This window comes from Lotus japonicus, chromosome 6 (genome assembly GCF_012489685.1).
Source record: "Lotus japonicus ecotype B-129 chromosome 6, LjGifu_v1.2".
NCBI lineage: Eukaryota > Viridiplantae > Streptophyta > Magnoliopsida > Fabales > Fabaceae > Lotus > Lotus japonicus.
Genome location: NC_080046.1, coordinates 66454607 through 66475000, shown reverse-complemented (window position 1 = coordinate 66475000; position 20394 = coordinate 66454607). Strand labels below are relative to the sequence as shown.

The 20394-nt window shown below is 35.5% G+C and overlaps 2 protein-coding genes across 3 annotated transcripts; both read left to right on the top strand.

Moving 5' to 3' along the window:
- Positions 1–2456: 2456 nt before the first annotated feature.
- LOC130721842 (calmodulin-binding transcription activator 2-like) lies at positions 2457–11463 on the top strand. Its single transcript, XM_057572424.1, has 12 exons — positions 2457–2641; positions 3185–3304; positions 3818–3933; positions 4107–4195; positions 4805–4847; positions 5170–5344; positions 5765–6075; positions 6977–7504; positions 8014–8699; positions 9100–9682; positions 10379–10705; positions 10990–11463. Exons 1-12 carry the CDS (start codon positions 2608–2610, stop codon positions 11101–11103), a joined length of 3126 nt encoding a protein of 1041 aa, XP_057428407.1. The 5' UTR covers positions 2457–2607; the 3' UTR covers positions 11104–11463.
- A 2389-nt stretch (positions 11464–13852) lies between these two features.
- On the top strand, positions 13853–18423 carry LOC130723085 (probable protein phosphatase 2C 9). Of its 2 annotated transcripts, none has more exons than XM_057574011.1 (7): positions 13853–14070; positions 14179–14296; positions 14481–14578; positions 15528–15767; positions 16320–16596; positions 17758–17912; positions 18003–18423. In XM_057574011.1, the coding sequence occupies exons 3-7, from the start codon at positions 14543–14545 to the stop codon at positions 18138–18140; spliced, it is 846 nt and encodes a 281-aa protein (XP_057429994.1). In that variant the 5' UTR covers positions 13853–14070; positions 14179–14296; positions 14481–14542; the 3' UTR covers positions 18141–18423. The 2 variants fall into 2 exon arrangements, with proteins under 2 accessions (XP_057429994.1, XP_057429995.1); XM_057574012.1 differs by having other exon boundaries at positions 14161–14296.
- Positions 18424–20394: the final 1971 nt, after the last annotated feature.

The following is a 20394-nucleotide window of genomic DNA, read 5'->3' as shown; positions in this document are numbered from 1 at the left end:
TGTACTTAGTACAATCTAGGCTTAATAGCACTTTTGGTCCCCCACGTTTCAAAAATGTGCAATATTAATCCCCCACGTTTGAAAATAGCATAATGGTACCTCAACGTTTATCTCCGTTAGCAGTTTTGGTCCCTCAGCAATTTTCCGTCCAAAAACTAACCGTTCTGAGGGTAAATATGTAATTGAGCAAAAAAATAATTAATTAAAATATTAACAACACTTAAAAACCAAGAAAAATATCCCCTTCTTCATCTCCCTCATCATCTTCATCAACCTAGAAAACCCAGAAAAAAAAATATTCCTCTCCAAAACATCTTCATCTTCCCTACAAATATATCACCTTGCCCATAAAACCCAGATCAAACACTTGGATTCATTCTTCCATGGCTGGTCTTCAACAATGCAATTTCTTTGCCAGCCACAACAAACTTATTTTTTTGGCAATTACCAGCAAAAATAAATTAAAACGAGACAGACCAGATATAGAGCTACATGAATATGAAATCAAAAAGAACCATGTAGCTGGAAATCTAATTTTACGTTTCGTGACCAAACCCATTTGGTTTCTATATGCAGATTGTTTGACATGTTAGTAGCATTACATTGACTTCTTTCATGTGTAATATCAATTCAGGTTATTACACAGGTGATTCTTCTTCTTCTCTAACTCATCCCTTCCGTCACCTCTCTCGTCACCCACCACCCTTCTCTTTCTTCAAACCTGCTTCATCACTAATTCACTGCCCAACCACCACAATCCCTCCCCAAAACCCAACCCACCGCTCCTTAGCTCACCAAAACCACCCTCACCAGAGGATAAATCCGTGTTTCTCACTCTCCAGATCTGAACGCTAACAAATGCATCAGATCGAGTATGATTTTTCGATTGGGGTTTCTGTGGATTTCTCGGTTGGGATTTTAATCGTAGGCTCGATCTGGATGGGGTTGGGTTGGTCGTGGCTAGATCTGGGTGTGACTGGTTGGGGATGGCGGCTCCTAACGGAGGAGTGAGCCGTTACGGTGAGGCAGTTACCAATAATCAGGGTGGGTGCTCTTTTTTCTAGGTTTGATTTTTCTGGGTTGGAGAAATGAACATTTTTGAGGTTTCTGGGTAGAGGTTTTTAAGAAGGGGAATTTGAAGGGAGTAGGATGACAGAAGAAGAAAAATGTTGATTTTGTAGATGAAGATGAGGATGAGGAGAGAGAACAGAGATGAAGATGAGAAGATGATGAAGAAGATGAGTGTCCCAGATTTTTTATTATTATTAATTTTATTAATTTTATCAATTTAAATTTTATTAAAATTTCCAAGTCAGCAAAAAACGTTAGTTTTTGGACGGAAAATTGGTGGGGGACCAAAACTGTTAACGGAGACAAACGTTGAGGTACCATTATGCTATTTTCAAACGTGGGGGATTAATATTGCACATTTTTTAAACGTGGGGGACCAAAAGTGCTATTAAGCCTATAATCTATTGATCTCTCTTTCTTTCTCTCTCTTTCACACACTTTTTGGTCGATGGTCGTTTAATTAAAAGAGATTAATTTTTATGCACCGACGGTGTAAAAAGTTTTACACCATCATTCAATCACAACCTTCCATTTCCAATTTTTAGATATTCTTAAATTCAAAATTAATTGTAAGCTAATAAAATGGAGGGATGTGATTGAATGATGGTGTAAAACTTATTTACACCGTCGGTGCATAGAAATTAATCTCTAATTAAAATTTTCAAAGGACATTTACATCAAATAATTGAGATAAAAACTCATAGGTAGTGATTGGACAATGCTATACAACATACTAACAAACACATTTACTCTATACTCTAAATCAAGATAACAAGCACGCGCGCACACACAAAACACAACACAACCACAATAACATTTTCTAGTGAATTTTACATATGCATTTCAAGATTTTACACATGTACTTCACACCACACCATTAATTTTAAATTTTATTATCTAAGGGAAATATCTTTAATGTGTGTTTAGAAACAAGTTAAATATATTTTCCCATTATATTAAAAAAATTAAGAAGCAAGTTAAAAATACTACTACCATTCACAACAAAAAGCATAGGTTTGTTTACTTGTTCCTCTCAAAATGGGTGCGAATATTTACTTTCACCTTAAACATATCCTTAATTTGTAAGTTTAACATGAGAAACAATCTAGTAATTAATTTCAAATATTTAGTTTCATCCTTACAACATTTCACAATGATTTGATGCTAATTTAACAGAGAAAAAGAGAGATTGATGTAGATTTGTAGATTTGAAGATAAAGACCATCTCAGAATCCGGTCATGTACTACTAACTACTCCACCTGTACCTACCATTCACACGACGCGTCACCAAATCATTGGTTTCTCAATTCCATTTTTCTTCCAAATAATAACAAAATCCCTAATTTCCCTTCCCAGAAAAATTCCCAATTATTTATACTGCATCAGTTTTTCACTTTCTCACGTCACTTGAGTGTTGTCCAAACCAAAAAAAAAAATAAAAAAAAAATCAGAGTCTTCTTCTTCTTCTTCTTCTTCTCTCTCTCTCTCTCTCGTTGGTCGTCGTCGTCGTTTTGATCTCAGATTCAGTCCTCGCCATGTCGGAGCCTGCTTCGTATGGTCCTCGATTAGGTAACTTTTCTATTTCTTCTTCAATAGTTTCTAATTTGGTTTCTTATTGATTTTTTCCTTGCTTGGATCCTGTGATTTCTTTATTCGGATCAATTTCTTTTGTTAAATCGATTTGGGGTTTTTAATGTTATTCAAAAAAAATTATATGGGTTGTGATCAAAATGGGATTTTGATGACTAGTTTAGTCTAATTAGGTTCTGTTAGGTATTTGGATAACTCTGTTGTTAGGTATTAAGGATTAAGGATATCAACTTACTATTATTGAAAGGTACTGCTTCATTTTTCATGTAATAGTACATGTTCCTATACTGAATGAAGAATAAGATTGTTAAAAAATGATACTATAGTTTGTATCTAAGTTTCCTATATCGTCAACTAACTTCACAGCCCTAATTCCATCAAAACCCTATGGTCAAACTAGCTTAGTATTGTCAAATTTGGCCATAGTTTGATATTTATAGCTTAATTGAATAAAAAAATTGGTGTGTATGATATGATATAGGAATCAAATATTTGACTGTATGCCATAATATCATTGTGCAGATCTTCAGGAATTACAGCGTGAAGCCCAGAATCGGTGGCTGCGACCTGCGGAAATTTGTGAAATTCTTCGTAACTATCGGATGTTTGATATCACATCAGAACCTCATAACAAGCCACCAAGTATGGTTATTTGCATGTTACCAATAAATGTATTAGCACCTCTATATACATCTGTAGAATTCTTACTTATATGGGTGAATGGTGATTGCATCACCCAAAAAGCCTTAACTGAGAAGCACTAGTTTTAGGTGAACAAATGAATGATTTTATATTTATATTTCTGTCTTTCCCCGTAATTGGGCAGTCACGGTGCAATTGTCATCACCGGCCTAATTGGCTCTTGCGTGGGCAATAAAGATCGAACTCTAGACCTCTTTGTCGTAGAGGCTCTGATATCATGTCATGAACTAGCTGTCTGAAATGCTTATGCTGTTAGTCCATGATGCATAAATGGGCTTATATTTCTGTTGCATGCTTATTGCATAATCTTGACAACTCAGTAGTTTTCAGGATATTACTAGTAGTGTTTTGTTGTTCTGGCTACTTGTTGTTAACTTCTACCCCCTTTTAGCACATATTATTACTTCATGCTTATAAAGGCACCGCTTAATGAATTGTTTCTTATGATTACAGGTGGTTCACTTTTTCTTTTTGATCGCAAAGTTTTGAGATACTTCAGAAAGGATGGGCATAATTGGAGAAAGAAAAAAGATGGAAAAACTGTGAAAGAAGCTCATGAAAAGTTAAAGGTAAGCTTCAGAATTGCATGAGCTTTAAGTTATGGTTAATAAAGTCTTTATGAGACTAGTATATTTGAACATGATTCATTTTTTCTCAATTAGTCTTCTATAATTGAAAAGCAAGTCTTTATCCCGTTAAATAATTATTCACTGGGGTTGTAATATCTTTCAAGCATATTTAGGTGGGAAGTGTTGATGTGTTACACTGCTACTATGCTCATGGAGAAGAAAATGAAAACTTTCAAAGGCGAAGCTATTGGATGCTTGAACAGTGAGTTTGAATTAATTTACTTGAAGATTTTGTGTAATAATATGTCTTGTAAATGAAAGCTGTCATATTTCACACATGTTTGTTGCTCTGTAAGTTTGTCAGTAAGTACTGCTTTAGTGCATTTGCAATATTATCTGATGTCAAATTTGTGGATAAAAAGTCTTTAAGGGCGTCTCCTTGCCCCCAAACATGGTGAATTTATCTACATTTTTGGCCTTTCTTTGGTGTGTTCTAGTTATGGATGCTTCAAAGGTGATGATAGTTTAGATATTCTGATAGGGAAGCTTTACTACATTCTTGGTTTTCCCTGTTTTTTCTTTTGTTTTTAATTTCATGTTTTCTCATCCTCCCCTTGCTTGTAATCCACCTCTTTCTCCCTAGTCATTTTTTTTTCTTCTAAAAAATTGGCGATATTAGCCGACCTCACTTAGTGGGACAAGACTTTTGTTGCAAAAAATTGTAGATATAACTTTTAATTCTATTGGAGTTGTAACTATTTTGCTTCATCTTAGCTACGTTTAAGTTTTCAATATACATCTTTCTGAAATTATATTTCTCTTCTATTATTAATCAGAATATGTTTTCTTGTTAATTTTTTTTGCACTGCAGGGATATGATGCACATAGTATTTGTGCACTACTTGGAAGTTAAGGTATTTTGCTTATTTTCTTTCTTTCTTGCTTCTATTGTGCTTTTTTATCAATTATATTTTCTTCCCTTTGTAGCTTTTGAACTTATATGTTGAAGACAAATTGTAGAGTCTATTTTTGACCTGGTTTAAACATGTTAGCTACATAACTTTTTGGGTTTGACGTTTTAGAAAATGTATGAAAAATATGAAGGTGCAAAGAATGAAATGGCTGCGTTTCTTGTAATCTATCCGTAGCCATCATGAATGATGATACCTTTTCAGGGAAAATGTATGAAAAATCTGAAGGTCCTAATTTATATTTTGTGGATTCTTTGTCTTGCAGGGTAACAAGTCAAATATTGGAGGAAATACTAATAGTGATGGAGTCATATCAGACTCCCAGGTCAACTCTCCATCATCTGGCTTTCCCGCTAGTTATAGCAGTGTGCCTTCACTGAGTACAGAGGCTATGAGCCCGACTAGCAGTTTGACATCTTTACGGGAAGATGCTGATTCTGGTAACTCTGTCTAAACTTTTTATTTCATGGGGCTTCAATATTTTATTAAATCCTTGGGAACTGAGTTAATATGCTAGGCTTTTAATATCTTGGTGTACTGTTACCACAAACATTTGCATAAGAGTTTGTCAATTTTTTCACCCTTAAATGGTTGGATCAAACTTCTTTCCAGAGGGTACTGACCAAGCCGAGTTCTTAATTAGAACCTCTTCATAATTTATTGGAAATGGTCCTCTGATGAGAAAGATTGATAATGGTTCTGACAGTTCATATCTTATCAATACCTTTGGGGCTGTGGTGCCTTCTATTTATTCTCCTTTGTTGTCATAAATGATTATTTTGTAAATTCTACAAAGCAATCTCTCAACTCAAGCTTTTTCTGATATTTAACCTATGTTTCCCCCCACTGGATATCTTCAGGTGATCATGGGCAGTCATCAATTTCTGGAACTGATTATATCCCTCTGTTCGACGGGGATAAATTTAGAGGAAATGATACTACTTATATTGATGGTCTGAAAGGTCACGGCATAGCATCATGGGACAATGTCTTGCAGTGCACTACCGAGTTAAATACTGATCCTTCTCTTGTGTCATTTCCTTCCATCCTATCTGGTTCAATGAGAAACATCCTTGAACAAGAACATAACATTTTGGATGACCTTTTAATGAGCAAAAGTGGCCCCAGTGATGAAGCAGGGAGCTCTCAGTCTCTCCAATCTAATTGGCAGGTATATAATGCTACTGCTTAATATATCTACAAGTAGCTTCATTTGTGGCATTTTTTTTTATAATCTGAGAATGTTAGAAACTAAGGCTCTTCATCAATAATATTAGTCACACTCAATGATGAACTGTATTTTTTAATGTTTGGTAGTTAGATGCATATGTCACACTAATGCTTTGAATTGTTTCTGAAACACATGATTACAGTTTGTATCCATCTTTCTGTTGTGATGAGTATTTATTAACTTGAACTCTTCCTAAATGCCTTGTTGAGGAGCCGTGCCTGTGACTATGAATTGGCTTGGCTTTGTTAGGAACCCAAGACTCCAAATCAGAACTCAAAAGAATCTATTGTTATTGAATGAAAATAATAGGAGAGTAATCTCCTTTGAAGGTTTCTCCTTACAACTGAGCCACTGCTCTGTTTTCCCAAATCTACAGAGCTGAATAGATTCCCCTCCAAATCTCACACCCCCTATTTATATATCTTAACTAATCCCCTCCTAGTAACAGTGTTATCAAATATCCGCCATGGCAGTTTGATATCCCGCCATATGGTCGCAATATTCCACCATATCCCGCCATTTTTTGTCATGTATGGCGGGATTTCGGCTTTCCGCCATGACCCGCCATCCGCAATTAAAAACACTGCCTAGTAACTACTAATGAACTACTACAACAGCTCTAACTACCATAAAAGCCCCTAACTTGAAGTGTCCATTCTTTAATATACTAACAGGCTTGGTGTCAGTTTTATCTTGTGATTACTTTATTTGAAACTCTCGATCTTTTTTACCTTGAGTTTGTGTTTTGTTTCTCTTGTATTTAAGTTTTCAAATCACTACTATTTGTGAGATTTAACAGCAAAATTTAACTATTTTCATATTGTTGTTTGATTTGATGCAGATTCCTTTTGAAGGCAATGTAGGACACATCCAGGCCTTAACCCAATCATTGAGTTCGGAATTTGGATCTGATTATGGCAGTGGTCTACTAAGGAATGAGGCTCATAATGGAAGTTCTGAGGTTTTTTCTGTCCTGTCTCATTTTCATGGTCAGCCAAAACAGCAGCTTATGCAGCAAAATTATCCAGAACAGCATTTTGAAGGACAACCTCAACATGCACTAACATCTGATTCTGCCAATAGAGTTCCTGGTGAAGAAACTATTAACTATCCCTTAACCGTGAGGCGCACATTATTGGACCGTGATGAGAGCTTGAAGAAGGTTGATAGCTTCTCACGGTGGATTACTAAAGAACTCGGAGAGGTGGATGATTTGAATATGCAGTCCTCACCTGGTATTTCATGGAGTACAGATGAATGTGGGCATGTGCTAGATGATACATCATTGAGTCCATCTATCTCTCAGGACCAACTGTTTAGCATAAATGATTTTTCACCTAAATGGGCTTATGCTGAGTCAGAAATTGAGGTACGTAACTCATGGATAATACATTCAATAACGAAGACAACAGTGAAAAGAAATAAGTAGAAAATATCATTTTATACTATGTCAGATTTATTCCATTACAATTGAGAAATAACTTTTTTCAGCCAATCATTTACTGACTCTTTTGGTTTTCTTTCTTCTGCTCTTCTATAGTGGGATAAATAATTAATTATGTATTCATTCATCATAAGAGTTTTGTAATGTTATCCTCAGATATCATCTGCTCGTGTCGTGGTTATTTTGTATGCTAATTTCACGCCTTTAATTTTTTAATTTTAAATGTTCTCCATTTTATACTAATTTTTCATTTTCTTCTTACATCTTGGTATTTCATAATGCACACTAACAATATCCTTTCTTTCCCCCCTCCTTTAACATGTTGTATCTGATGATTGGTTGTACTCTTTTTTCCATTTGGGTCTTTGTTGCAAGATGAATTGAGAAAGAACCAGGTGTAGTTTATTTGACTTATCCATTTTAAAACCATACAGGTGTTGATCATTGGATCATTTTTGATGAGTCAACCAGAAGTGAGGACCAGTAACTGGTCATGTATGTTTGGGGAAGTTGAGGTTCATGCTGAGGTTTTATCTAACGGAATTCTGTGCTGTCAAGCTCCTCATCATAAGGTTGGACGGGTCCCTTTCTATGTAACATGCTCCAATAGGTTAGCTTGTAGTGAAGTACGGGAGTTTGACTACAGAGAGGGCTTTTCTAGAAAAGTTGGCATTGAAGATTTTTTCAATAGTTCAACTGATATGCTGCTTCATTTGCGACTGGAGGAATTGCTTTCTCTCATGCCAGTGCACCCTCCAAATCAAACCTTTGAGGGTGATGTGGAGAAAAGAAACTTAATTTTTAACCTTATTTCACTAAGAGAGGAAGAGGAATTTTCAACTAAGGAAGAGCTAACTGTAGAGATGGATATATCACAACAGAAGGAGCATCTGTTTTGCAGACAGGTTAAAGAGAAGCTCTACTCATGGCTTCTTCACAAAGTAACTGAGGGTGGTAAAGGGCCAAATGTGTTAGATAACGATGGGCAGGGTGCGCTACATTTGGCAGCTGTGCTTGGTTATGATTGGGCCATAACCCCAATTTTAACTGCTGGTGTTAATATCAACTTCCGTGACGTGAATGGATGGACAGCTTTACATTGGGCTGCATCCTGTGGCAGGTAAGGACCCTTGTTTTTTTCTCTTTGAAGTGTTGAGTTGATTTTGAACTGTGAATTTGTTTAGCATAAGAAGCTAATTTAATTTTCTTCCTGAAAAGGTGGTAATAAAATTCCAGCATTTTGCATGAATAGTATCTCCCTTCTTTGTATTTAAACTGTTTACTGCTTAACATCACAACAGTTTCTCTATCATGTAAATTAGTTCACTTAAGAGTTATCCCTAAAGCAACTAATCTGGTCAGTTAGATGCAGATCATGGACAGAAGGCTATCTGTAATTCATTCTGCTTTCACTATTACTCAAAAGCATTGTTTTTTTACCCTCCAAGTGAGCGAAAATATATTGTTTTCAGCATAACACATAAAAGTCCTTATGTTCTTCTTTCACCTACTTTGCTCAGAGAACGGACAGTTGCATTCCTTGTTTCCATGGGAGCAGATTCTGGAGCACTGACAGATCCATCTCCAGCATTTCCTTTAGGTAGAACAGCTGCCGATCTTGCCTCTAGCAATGGGCACAAGGGAATCTCTGGTTTCCTTGCGGAGTCTTCATTAACTAGCCACCTGGAGTCTCTCACAATGGATGATCAACTTAAAGGTGGTCGGCAAGAAATTTCCGGAATGAAAGCGGTGCAGACAGTTTCAGAACGAACTCCAACACCTGTGCTCTATAATGATATGCCAGATGCCCTCTGCCTTAAGGATTCTCTCACGGCTGTCCGTAATGCTACCCAAGCTGCAGATCGTATACATCAAGTATTCAGAATGCAGTCATTTCAGAGGAAGCAGTTAACTCAGACTGAAGATGGTGAGTTTGATTTGTTAGATCAGCAAGCTCTTTCCCTTCTAGCATCTAAGGCAAGCAAATCTGGACTAGGAGATGGTTTAGCCAATGCTGCTGCAGTACAAATACAGAAAAAATTTCGTGGTTGGAAGAAGAGAAAAGAATTCTTGATCATTCGTCAAAGAATTGTTAAAATTCAGGTTTGTTGATCTGCTCTATTTACGCGACTTTTCATTTTCAAGATTATGAATATTTTTTAAGTACATTAGATTATTGTTTGATCTTCTTAATTTTATATCGAATCATCTCATCAATTATTCTGTTATTTTGGAAATTGAAAGTGCAAAATTTAATATGTTGAAGAGTTTGATTGATTGCAATAATGCTTTTGTAAACATTTTTCCATCTCTCTCTTCCCCTTTGTGAACTTGCGTGCATGTGTGAATCAGACATTGTGATTGTCAAATCTGAGATTCTTCAATGCATTACTTTGTGTGTTGGTGATGTTTAACACATCAAATTATATGCTTGAGTTGAGCACCAAGTAGAGGCTTCAAAAGCAGTCCTATCTCATGGCAGATCCGGGGCAATTAAGAACCCGTGAAGGAATATCATATATAACACAATTGCATAAAGTCTTCAATTCCTTATCTTCCTGCCTTCACTGTAAAGCTTTCAGAATGCTACTAGAAAAGATATTCAAAGACTACCAACCAGCTTGTAGTTCAAGTATCTCTGACTTAGGTGTTGAGTTTTGCGTACTTGCACCTTAAAAAAAGAAAAGAATATTCAGAGACTTTCCTGTTCCCCCTTTTTCCCGTTTTTTTGTATGCACCTTTTTTTATCCCGTGTTTGACACTTGCTTCCACTGATTGTCTGAATTCTGTGGTGTTAAGGCCCATGTAAGAGGTCACCAGGTAAGGAAGCAGTATAAAACAGTCATTTGGTCTGTGGGAATCCTGGAAAAGGTCATATTACGCTGGAGACGCAAGGGTAGTGGTTTACGAGGATTCCGACCAGATGCCGTTAATAAAGTTCCCTGCCTACAACAAAATGATTCTCAGAAGGAGGATGAATATGATTATCTTAAGGAAGGACGGAAGCAAAGTGAGGAAAAGATCCAAAAGGCCCTTTCTAGGGTGAAGTCCATGGTTCAGTATCCAGAGGCACGAGCTCAATACCGGCGCTTGCTAAATGTTGTTGATGACTTCCGTCAAAAGAAGGTATTTTCATTTTTCTGACATCTGTAAGATGTCTAAACTCATCAACATCTAGCTTAATGATATGCTCACAGTCAAGGATGGACACAGGTTAGAAAATGGGGCAGTTACCATAAGAAAAAAATTGCTTTATATAATGGTACTCAGATGTTATATTTGCCCCCTCTAAAATATTTTATATGATCTCCTTCAATTAGTCATTATTTGTTTTCCTTAATATGTCAAACGTTCGCCCCTTCCAATTTTTTATGTTTCTGTCCCTGAGTCATAGTCATTTGATGTGGCAGGCGAGCAATATGGATTTGATCCATTCTGAAGAGACAGTTGATGGTATGGAGGATTTGATTGATATTGATATGCTTTTAGATGATGATAATTTCATTCCTATAGCATTTGATTGATTCTCAGCAGTGGCTACTCCTACCGTCCCCAGTTGGCGCCTTATTTGGCATTGGTGGAGTTCTACTAACTTCGTTTTGATGTATATATTTCTAATCACAGTTGCTTGGATCGGAGGCTGAATATATGTAGGTTCTGATAGCTAGCATGCTTTCTGGTTTGACATTGGAAGCTAATGAGACATGGTTTGGTTTTATTTATGGTGATTTTTATGACAGGATGATTCTATTTCTATTTATAATTAGCTGGGGGGTTATAAGATAATGGTGTAATGCATTACTGCAATTTGTACAAAAGTGAACTGGGAAGAAAAATTATAACCATGTCCTGATTATATTATATTTAGCTCGTTTTATGGCTTACATTTTGTGTTCTGCAATTTTTTGGTAAGTGAAGTCATAGCCATTTATTTATAAGTTTTCCATTTTGGAATCTGTACTTTTGCATTGTAGCCAGACTTATGACAGGTTAACACCATGATATTTTTGTTTATCAAGTTTGACTAATTTTAAATTAATGACCTTTTGTGTGTCTTTAATTTGAAGCATTTTTTTTAATTATTTAGACATGCACTCAAGGGGCAAGAAATACTGGATTTGAGTGTCTGAGTACCAAATGTCAATAGTTGTGAACAGGAAAATAACTTGGTTCTAATTGCAAGTGCACATGAATATACACTAAAATAGGACAACAGTCAATTGCAATTGTAATATATCGAGTGATGTTTAGAAATCCTTTTATAACTGATTATGGAGTTAGAATCAGTTCCAGGGAGAAGATTTTTTAAGTAGTTTTTAAATTTCAGAGTTGATTATGAGGAAAGAAAAACCGATTTAAACATGCTATAATATGGTTTTAACATGTATATCAGGCATAAGCTAAGTGCTTTCTACAGATGATTCTCCATTCTCCATCCATATTCATTCAGGTACTTCGTGTGAATGAAACAAGATAAGATTCCAACATTTAAGACTAAACAGGGCAGAAGGGGAAGTTCCCTTGTTCAGCAGTAACACAGATACATACATAGAAACAAGAGTGGTGGGGGGACATTTACACGTATCAAAACCCCGCTTTGTACAACTAGGTGACTGTTTCAACCCGTGCGAACTCGTGGCATGTTGGTTGTAATGAAGATGATGATGCTAACATCAACTATTATTACAGACAGCTTTTCCTTTCTCTTTTGCTTTGTGCTACTGAATCTCAACGGGATTTGACTTGGCTTTCTGCTGTTTTTCTCCACCAAACACTGCACGGACAAATACACGCTCTGCATGAGGAGTTGACCCCTTTCATGTTTATAATAACACTCAAACTGTAGTGCATTCCCCGGTTGAAAGTCTCATTCATGCCCATTTTCTAATTTATTTTTATTTTTTGTGGATTGTTAGAGTATTAGGCCGACCAAGTTACTAATACTGTACTGAAATCTTAGCACACCGACTAAGTATGCGCTAATATGAGCAAGTCACCCACAAAGAAAGGCGTCAAGGTTCACTCCTCATCGTCTCATTCTTAAGGTTTTTTTGTGTGTTCGAGTTACTTATCTTAGTCTCGGGTTTTATCGTGAATAATTTGTCAATTAAGTTCAAATCAATACATATATCACATATATAAGATAACATAATATTGTTGTCTAAATTTTATTTGATGTGAGCTTAAAATTTTTTCCGGGCGCCCGTTCAAATACACATAATTTTTTCTTTATGAATATGTATCATCAAACATTTTTCTAATAGTAAAGTCAAAATCTATATACAGGAGTAACGTATATCAATAAAGATTAACCGATGAAAGGTAAAAGCAAAAGAAAAAAAAACTTGGTTGAGCTGGTTTTCATTGTCTTTTTGTTTCATTTTTTCCTGGTTTGAAGTTAAACTGAAATCCACAAATTGGGTGAGATGCTTGTTAGGCATTAGGGAATAGGGTGAGTGATGCTAGGTCACATCACATGGGAGATCAAAATAACTCTATTATTGAAATTTAACCATTCAACTTTTACTGGTATATACACTTGTGAGTGGACCTGTAGCATAATCTAGGACAAAAAACAAAAAATAGCTTCTGACTTTCTGAGACACTGTCAGCAGTGTCTATTCCCTCTACCTCTAAACAATTTAACTTTATCTAAAATTAATCCGGAGGAGCCCCCACAAGATTCCTTGCCTTCACTTCAAAGTTGCAAACTTGTTGTGTTCTTTACTCTCCCATTTGGCATTTAATGTCTTGTTTGAAAAAAAAAAACTAGATTTAACCCATGACACTTTTTTGTCGTCAATTGCTGATTGTATCCTTCTATGCTCACACATGACAAGAGAGTTAATGTCCTGTCTGAAAAATCTAACCTGCAAAGGTTGACTTATTTAATGCAGATCCATTTCTCCCTCAATATCATCATAAATTAAAATAATACTAATTATTCTACAATCATCCGACGGCTATGAAACTAATTCATTCAAAACTTTAAAATCATAATAAGTGAATAGATTTTCTCTAACAAATTATTATTTATACACACTAATTAAAGATTAAATCATCAATTAAATACTTAAGGAGCTCAGCTATTTTACCAACACGCATGTTGCCGATACTGATAATGAATTTCAGTATAAAAGCACAATTTTGTATACTGTCTTCTTAAGCAAGCTTAAAAGAAGCATAAGTTTTGAAAAATACTACTAATATTGTTTTCTTATCCCTTTGGGTTAATAGCTCTATTTAAGAAGGGGGTTTTAGAGTTGCAAGAAACAGAGCGTTTGCTTGTGAGGTTAAGAAAGTTTTGCTGACTTTTGAAGTCTCACCTCACAAACTATGAAACCTCAAAACAGCTGTTGTTGTAATTAAAGAAAGTGTGTCAGTCAGCAATAAAACAAGAATGAATACAAAACTGCTGCAAAGTCAATAAGGGCAACCTCTGCCTTTTGGCTTCCATTTGCAAACAAGACTTTCTCAGCATAAACCAGACGGTCACATTCCATTCATCACCTCTTTCTTGTATTCCCTTCCTATTGTTTGGTTTTCTATTAATAATAACAATAAGCTCTTTCTATCACAAGGGGCGTTTTTATTTTCAGTGTCTGGTTTGTCTCTTTCTCTTCGTTTCCGGCAGAGGACGGCACAATCGGTGACCACCCACTTCCCTCATAGATCTTCCCTCTCATCCTCTTGGGAAAAGTTGAGATTTTTGGATTGGTTAGTGAATTTCTCACCAAGTTAATCATCTGGGGTGGTTGGAATTTTTTATTTTTTATTTTTTTCAACCTTTTTTCTTGTTCTGAATGTTGGAATTCTTTGCTTGTTTGATCTGCTGATAAATTCACAGTTCTTGGAAAGTTGTGGAATTTCTCTGATGTTAAGTTTTTTATGAAATTTTCAGTTTTGAACACTTGCAGAAGAGTTGATGTTAAGTGATAGAAAGGGTGAGGTGGGCTGAATAATATGGATTCTCTTTGTTGCTTCAACTCTGCCAATCAGGTTTGAATTTCTGGACTTTATCTATATATATTCTTTTGTATCTCCATGCATATACAATTCCTTGACTTTTGATGGAGTGTTAGACTTTGGAATTCTGGTAATCTGGTGGTGCAGTGGATGGCTTAGGACTGTCCCCAATTGTGCTTTTCTAAACCTACTTGATTGTGAAAATTGAAACATAGGGATTATCTGTGCTTTTATGGCTATCATTAACCTCAGAACAGTGGAAGATACTAGACTGAGGGTAAAATGAGTTTGGTACTTCAATATTTTGAAGGTAGTTTGAGCATTCAACATTATTCTTTCTCTCTATAAGTGTGTGTTTTGGAAACCTGTTGAGTGCAACGGATTTTCATCCAAGTCTTTAAAAAGAGTTTCGTTAACTTTATGTCTCGAAGTGAATGCTAACGTCCTTTTGCAATAATGCTAACGAGTATTCAAACATAATCTGAGTTAATTTTGTCTGATAAGGCTCATATCAAATGGCTGCTTTAAACACTAAAGCTGCCTAATTAATCTGCTAATGACCCTTGGATGTTTCATGAGTTGCTTCCGGTCTACTGTTCAGCTATGTTTTACTTATATCCCCATTGAATGCCTTAGTTTTATTGTAAGTGTACATTATTCTGGTATGGTGCCATTTTAAGTTTGAGGCTTCTTAACTATATGGAACTATCAAGTACATAGTATGTTTGCGTTTTATTTCTGAGTGTGGTATGCACGGGAAGAGTTCCGTTCACTTTATGTCTCGAATGGAGTGCTAACACCTGTTTGCGCTGTTGCTAACATATATCCAAACATAGTTCCATTCCCTTGCTCTGCACTTATGTTACATGCCCTTTGGTAATCAGCCATGTACTTTCTTCTCTCCCATTTCTTAAGATTTCTTGTACTTATATGTCAAACAGTCGATTCTTTTGTTACTGTATTTTAACTTCCATCATTTCAGGCGGGTGGAGGACGTTCGTCATCTAGCTCTGGGAAGGGCAAAAGCTATCTGTGCCCTGTTAAGTATGGCTTTAGCCTAGTTAAAGGTAGGGCAAACCACCCAATGGAGGATTTTCACGTTGCAAAAATCATCCAGAACAAAGGGCAAGAGTTAGGACTTTTTGCTATATATGATGGACACTTAGGGGACAGTGTGCCCGCCTATTTACAGAAGCATCTCTTTTCCAATATCTTGAAGGAAGTAAGTTCTTGAAACAAACTTCAACATGTCATGTATTTATTATTACCTCAATCACATTCAATTCCCTGAAAAAAGTTCCTCCATTTTTTTTCTATTATATGTTGCATATAGTATGAAGAGTGAATACTTAGTTTTTGTTCCCAGCTTCCCATACTTTGTTTTTTCATGATCCTAACTGCATGATATTTGCGGATGGTATGGTTCTATTTGAAGAATTAAGGGAAATGTTAATTCTAAACTTGAGATTTGGAGAAAAACTTTGGAATCTAAGGGTTTTCGCTTAAGCATGAGCAAGGCAGAGTATATACATTTCAGTAAGACAAATGTTGGAAATAAAAATTGATTATGTTTAACCCAGAAACTACTATCTCTAACTTCTAGCAGAGATAGTACCCCAAAATGACTCCAAAACATCTATATTGTCCTCCAAAATTGATTTTACTCTGCCTAATTGATTCTAAGCTTCCCCAATGGGAAACCAAACACACAGTTTGAATCTTTATAATGCCTTTTGATGGAAATTGCATCTTAAATTATGAGTGGTTGTTCTAGGAGGATTTCTGGACTGATACAAACAGTTCCATCATTAAAGCTTATGAGACAACAGATGAGGCCATTCTTTCTCACAGTTCTGATTTGGGGGTAGGAGGATCAACTGCAGTTACTGCCATCCTTTTAAATAATCAGAAGTTATGGGTAGCAAATGTTGGAGATTCACGAGCAGTTCTGTCTAGGAGAGGGGAGGCCATACAAATGACAATTGATCATGAGCCCAATACTGAAAGGGGCATCATCGAAAACAAAGGCGGCTTTGTCTCAAACATGCCAGGTTCTTTTATAAGCCTTAATCAGTTAATGTCTATCACTCTATTGAGATATTGCTTACATGTCCAATGCTGGATTTTCTTGCCATCCTATGTGATATCGAGAATGTCAAGTGCTTGGGGGAAGGGTGTTTATGAATTATGAGTCTCATTTGCATTTTCAAAGAGGGAGGGAAAAGGAGACTCATCTCACTTTGTTTAAAGAAATGGTTTGCTAACATCAAGTTGGAGGCTTATGCTAAGTTAACCTTTCTTTATTGGTCGAAATTTGCGCGTGTCTTAGTTGAAATTAATTCTTTATACCCCTTGTTGTACATAGGGCATGCATATGATAACTACCACTTATTTATAACAAGCTTGAAAGTAAAATTGCCATCTCTCTGCTTGGTTTAGGTTTTTCAGAAAAGTGAAGGATAGGTTCATTGAAAGCTATACATTTTTTTTATTCTTCCAAAATACTTTTGCGTGTCCTCTGCAATAGCAAGATCTTCTAACAGAATTCAGAACTTAATTTGACAAGTTTGATAACTTGTATGGTATCTAGGCTGGCACATAGTCTTATGTCTCTTATGGAGATTAATCATGCTAAAGTGTTTAACACTTCTGGCTATTTAGTGTTTAAAATCTTTTAACTTAATTTTAACTTCAGAGTCTGCCACCAGCCCTTTTAGTCCCTCTCCATATGTGATGGTGATGAATTTGTAATTTCAGAGCCTGTCACTACTACATTTGTAATTATATAATGCTTGTAATCAACCAATCACTTTGATATAGATTGTTCAGAAACATTTTCTAAAATATCTAATTATCTTTGGAAGTCATGGACCAAATGGGAATCCATTTTTCACCAATTTTTAACCATTTTTAAAATGCTATCAGTGGGATATGCTACTTATTTTGAGTACCTATTGCCTCATGATTCCTAATTAGTGATTACCATATGCAAGTGTCATCATCACATACACTAACATAAGTGCTGTAACTTTCTATGCCTAAGGTAAGGTTTAACCGTTTAAGCAACAATTCAATTAGCCATAGCTTCCTATGCTAGGATAAGGTTTACATAGCTGGTAGATACTCAACATCAAAACTAAGTTTGGCAAAATTTAATGTGAGTCATTGTGTATTTTGTGATACTTTTTAATTTGTGGATGTGTTTATATCAGGAGATGTTGCGAGAGTGAATGGGCAGCTTGCTGTTTCACGGGCATTTGGAGACAAAAACCTAAAGTCACATTTGAGATCCGATCCCGACATTCGTCACGACGAAATTGACTCAGATACTGAGTTTTTGATACTTGCTAGTGATGGTCTATGGAAGGTTTATCCCTGAATCCAACTTTCTGTCCATTATTTCTTACAAATATTTATTTTGCATTGAAATTCCACTCATTGGTTCATTCCATTCCAGGTAATGGCAAACCAAGAGGCAGTTGATATTGCAAAAAAGATCAAAGATCCACAAAAGGCAGCAAAACAATTAACTGCCGAGGCATTGAACAGAGAGAGTAAAGATGATATTTCCTGCATTGTGGTTCGTTTCAAGTGATTGTGATATAGGGAACATAAAGTATTCAATCTATGATTGCTTCCAATATAGGGACAGAAGTCCTTACTCTACAATTTGTTTGGAGATCTCATGAAATTCGTTCAGTTTGGAATTTTCTACTGCATAGGTTTCGAAATTGAAGTTCTTCAATTTAGGTGGTGCCATTTAGTATTTCTTGATTGCTTCTGTGTAGATTAATAACATCAAATTTCTTTGTAATTTGCATTATGACATGACATGGGAATTATGCATTCTATGGTATACATGAGTGGCCTTGTTTGAATGTCTTATATATTGTTCTATAAGTTTATTTATATTAGTACTATTCCCGTCCTTAATCTGGAAGGGTAACAACGTTTTAAGGTTGTTTGGTTTGACTCATAATCACTTATGGGAAGAAGATATAAAATGTAGTGTTTGGAGTTTTGTGGTTTAGATTTTGTGTCATCAACCATTCTAAATGTACCATAGAGCAAAGCCTATAGCAATAAAGTCTAATGGGAAAAGGCTTTGGTGCAATAACAACAATCTAACTTTTTTTTTTAATTCAATGTAGTAAGCTGCATTAAATAATATCATGTAATGAATCCATTTTAACTTTTCGATGCCAGATCATATAAAAGTGTGTTCGGTTTAATGTTAGAAAGCATAAAATAATTTATCCCAATATATTTTTTTATTGAAGTAGCAACTTATTTTAATAAAAGTGTATTAGAATGTGTTGTTTTCTCATTTTATACTTTATAACGGTCAAATAAAGAAGTTCTTAGTCTATGTCCAGGGTGCCACCCTAATTGATCCTCATGTCATCACTTTTTTCGAATTTTACTAAATACTCTTAAAACAATTTCCATCCCTTACCTATCCTTTTCCTATCTTTCACCAACCTCACCACCATCCATCCTCTTCCTTTTCTTCATCAATCATAAGTTGATAACATTCCCTCACCACCATCCTCTTCCCACATTAAACCTACCTCACCCACAATCATTTTCTTCATATTACCCACCTACATAACCCACAATCATCTTATTCATGTTACCCACCATCATCGACTCTTCCAATCTTCACCATCGAGGTTGGACTTGCAATTACTCCTCTTTTCTTAATGTTTTTCAACGACTTTTGCCAAGCACATTGTCTTTTCTCTGCACTTGTAGTGGGTGTGAAACACACATTTTTCCTTGTCTGATAAATTTTCACACTTTTAAGTGTGAGAATCACCTTGATTTCTTAGTTAAAAGTGTCAAAATCAACTTAACTTCGCTCTTATAAGTGCGTGCTGCATGGATCACAAATGCAACATAAAATTCTCACTTTTAAGTGCAAACATCACCATGATTTATGACTTAAAAGTGCGAAAATCAACTTAAATTCGTACTGATAAGTGCGTGCTGCAAGGATCAGAATGCAACATAAAATTCTCACTTTTAAGTGCAAAAATCACCATAATTTCTCACTTATAAATGCGAATTTTTATTTTAACAAAAGGTATTTTAGGTTTATGAAAAAAAGATGACATTAAAACTAAGAGGGGATGGAACCAAAACCAATCCTCATCGTAGAATAAAGTTTAGTAGAGTTGAGCATCGAGGGCGGTAGGTGGTGACCTTCTTGTGTTCTCTATATTGGCGCTACTAGTGTGCAAGAGTTTCCAATTTTCTTATCTTTAAACCATAATCTTAAATCTTATCAAATTATTCAAATTTAGTTTTTTTTTCACAAATTTTTTCAAATTTATATTTTTGAAATTATTTTATATCCTAGATTCATCATAAGCCAAAAATTTATATTTTTGAATTTTATATCCTTTTAATTTTTTTCAATATTTTTGAAATTCTTTTAATGTTAAAGACCTTTAGTACAAAAGAAAGTAAGAAACTGGGAGGGCTACATTTTATTTAAATTTATTTTAAAAACAATTTATCAACATGGGGTTGTTTCTGACAGAAATTAATCCGTCACAACATCCTGGAAGATGGAATCTAAAAATAGAGAGTTCTGTCGCAAGTTTCGTCACAGATTTACAAATAAATACTGACGTTCAAGAATGGACGAGGGAGTTTGCGACGGAAGAAATCCCCGTCTAATATTCCGTCGCTTAGTTAATCTCACCATATTATAGGGGTTAACGCCGCTACAAAAGATTTTGTGGCTTTAAACCGCCAGTATTAGCTATAACTTTCTGTTAGTTCATGACCGCCTCTATTTGTGGAATTTCAGCGCCAATATTTGTAAGACATTTCTGGGGGTT

Excerpts from the sequence above, each read along its gene's own strand:
- LOC130723085 (XM_057574011.1), top strand. The coding sequence starts at position 14,543 with ATGGATTCTCTTTGTTGCTTCAACTCTGCCAATCAG. Across the intron at positions 15,768-16,319 it reads TTTCCAATATCTTGAAGGAA|GAGGATTTCTGGACTGATAC; the intron begins GTAAGTTCTTGA and ends TGGTTGTTCTAG. Across the intron at positions 17,913-18,002 it reads CTAGTGATGGTCTATGGAAG|GTAATGGCAAACCAAGAGGC; the intron begins GTTTATCCCTGA and ends ATTCCATTCCAG.
- LOC130721842 (XM_057572424.1), top strand. The coding sequence starts at position 2,608 with ATGTCGGAGCCTGCTTCGTATGGTCCTCGATTAG. Across the intron at positions 4,196-4,804 it reads AGCTATTGGATGCTTGAACA|GGATATGATGCACATAGTAT; the intron begins GTGAGTTTGAAT and ends TTTGCACTGCAG. Across the intron at positions 10,706-10,989 it reads ATGACTTCCGTCAAAAGAAG|GCGAGCAATATGGATTTGAT; the intron begins GTATTTTCATTT and ends TTGATGTGGCAG.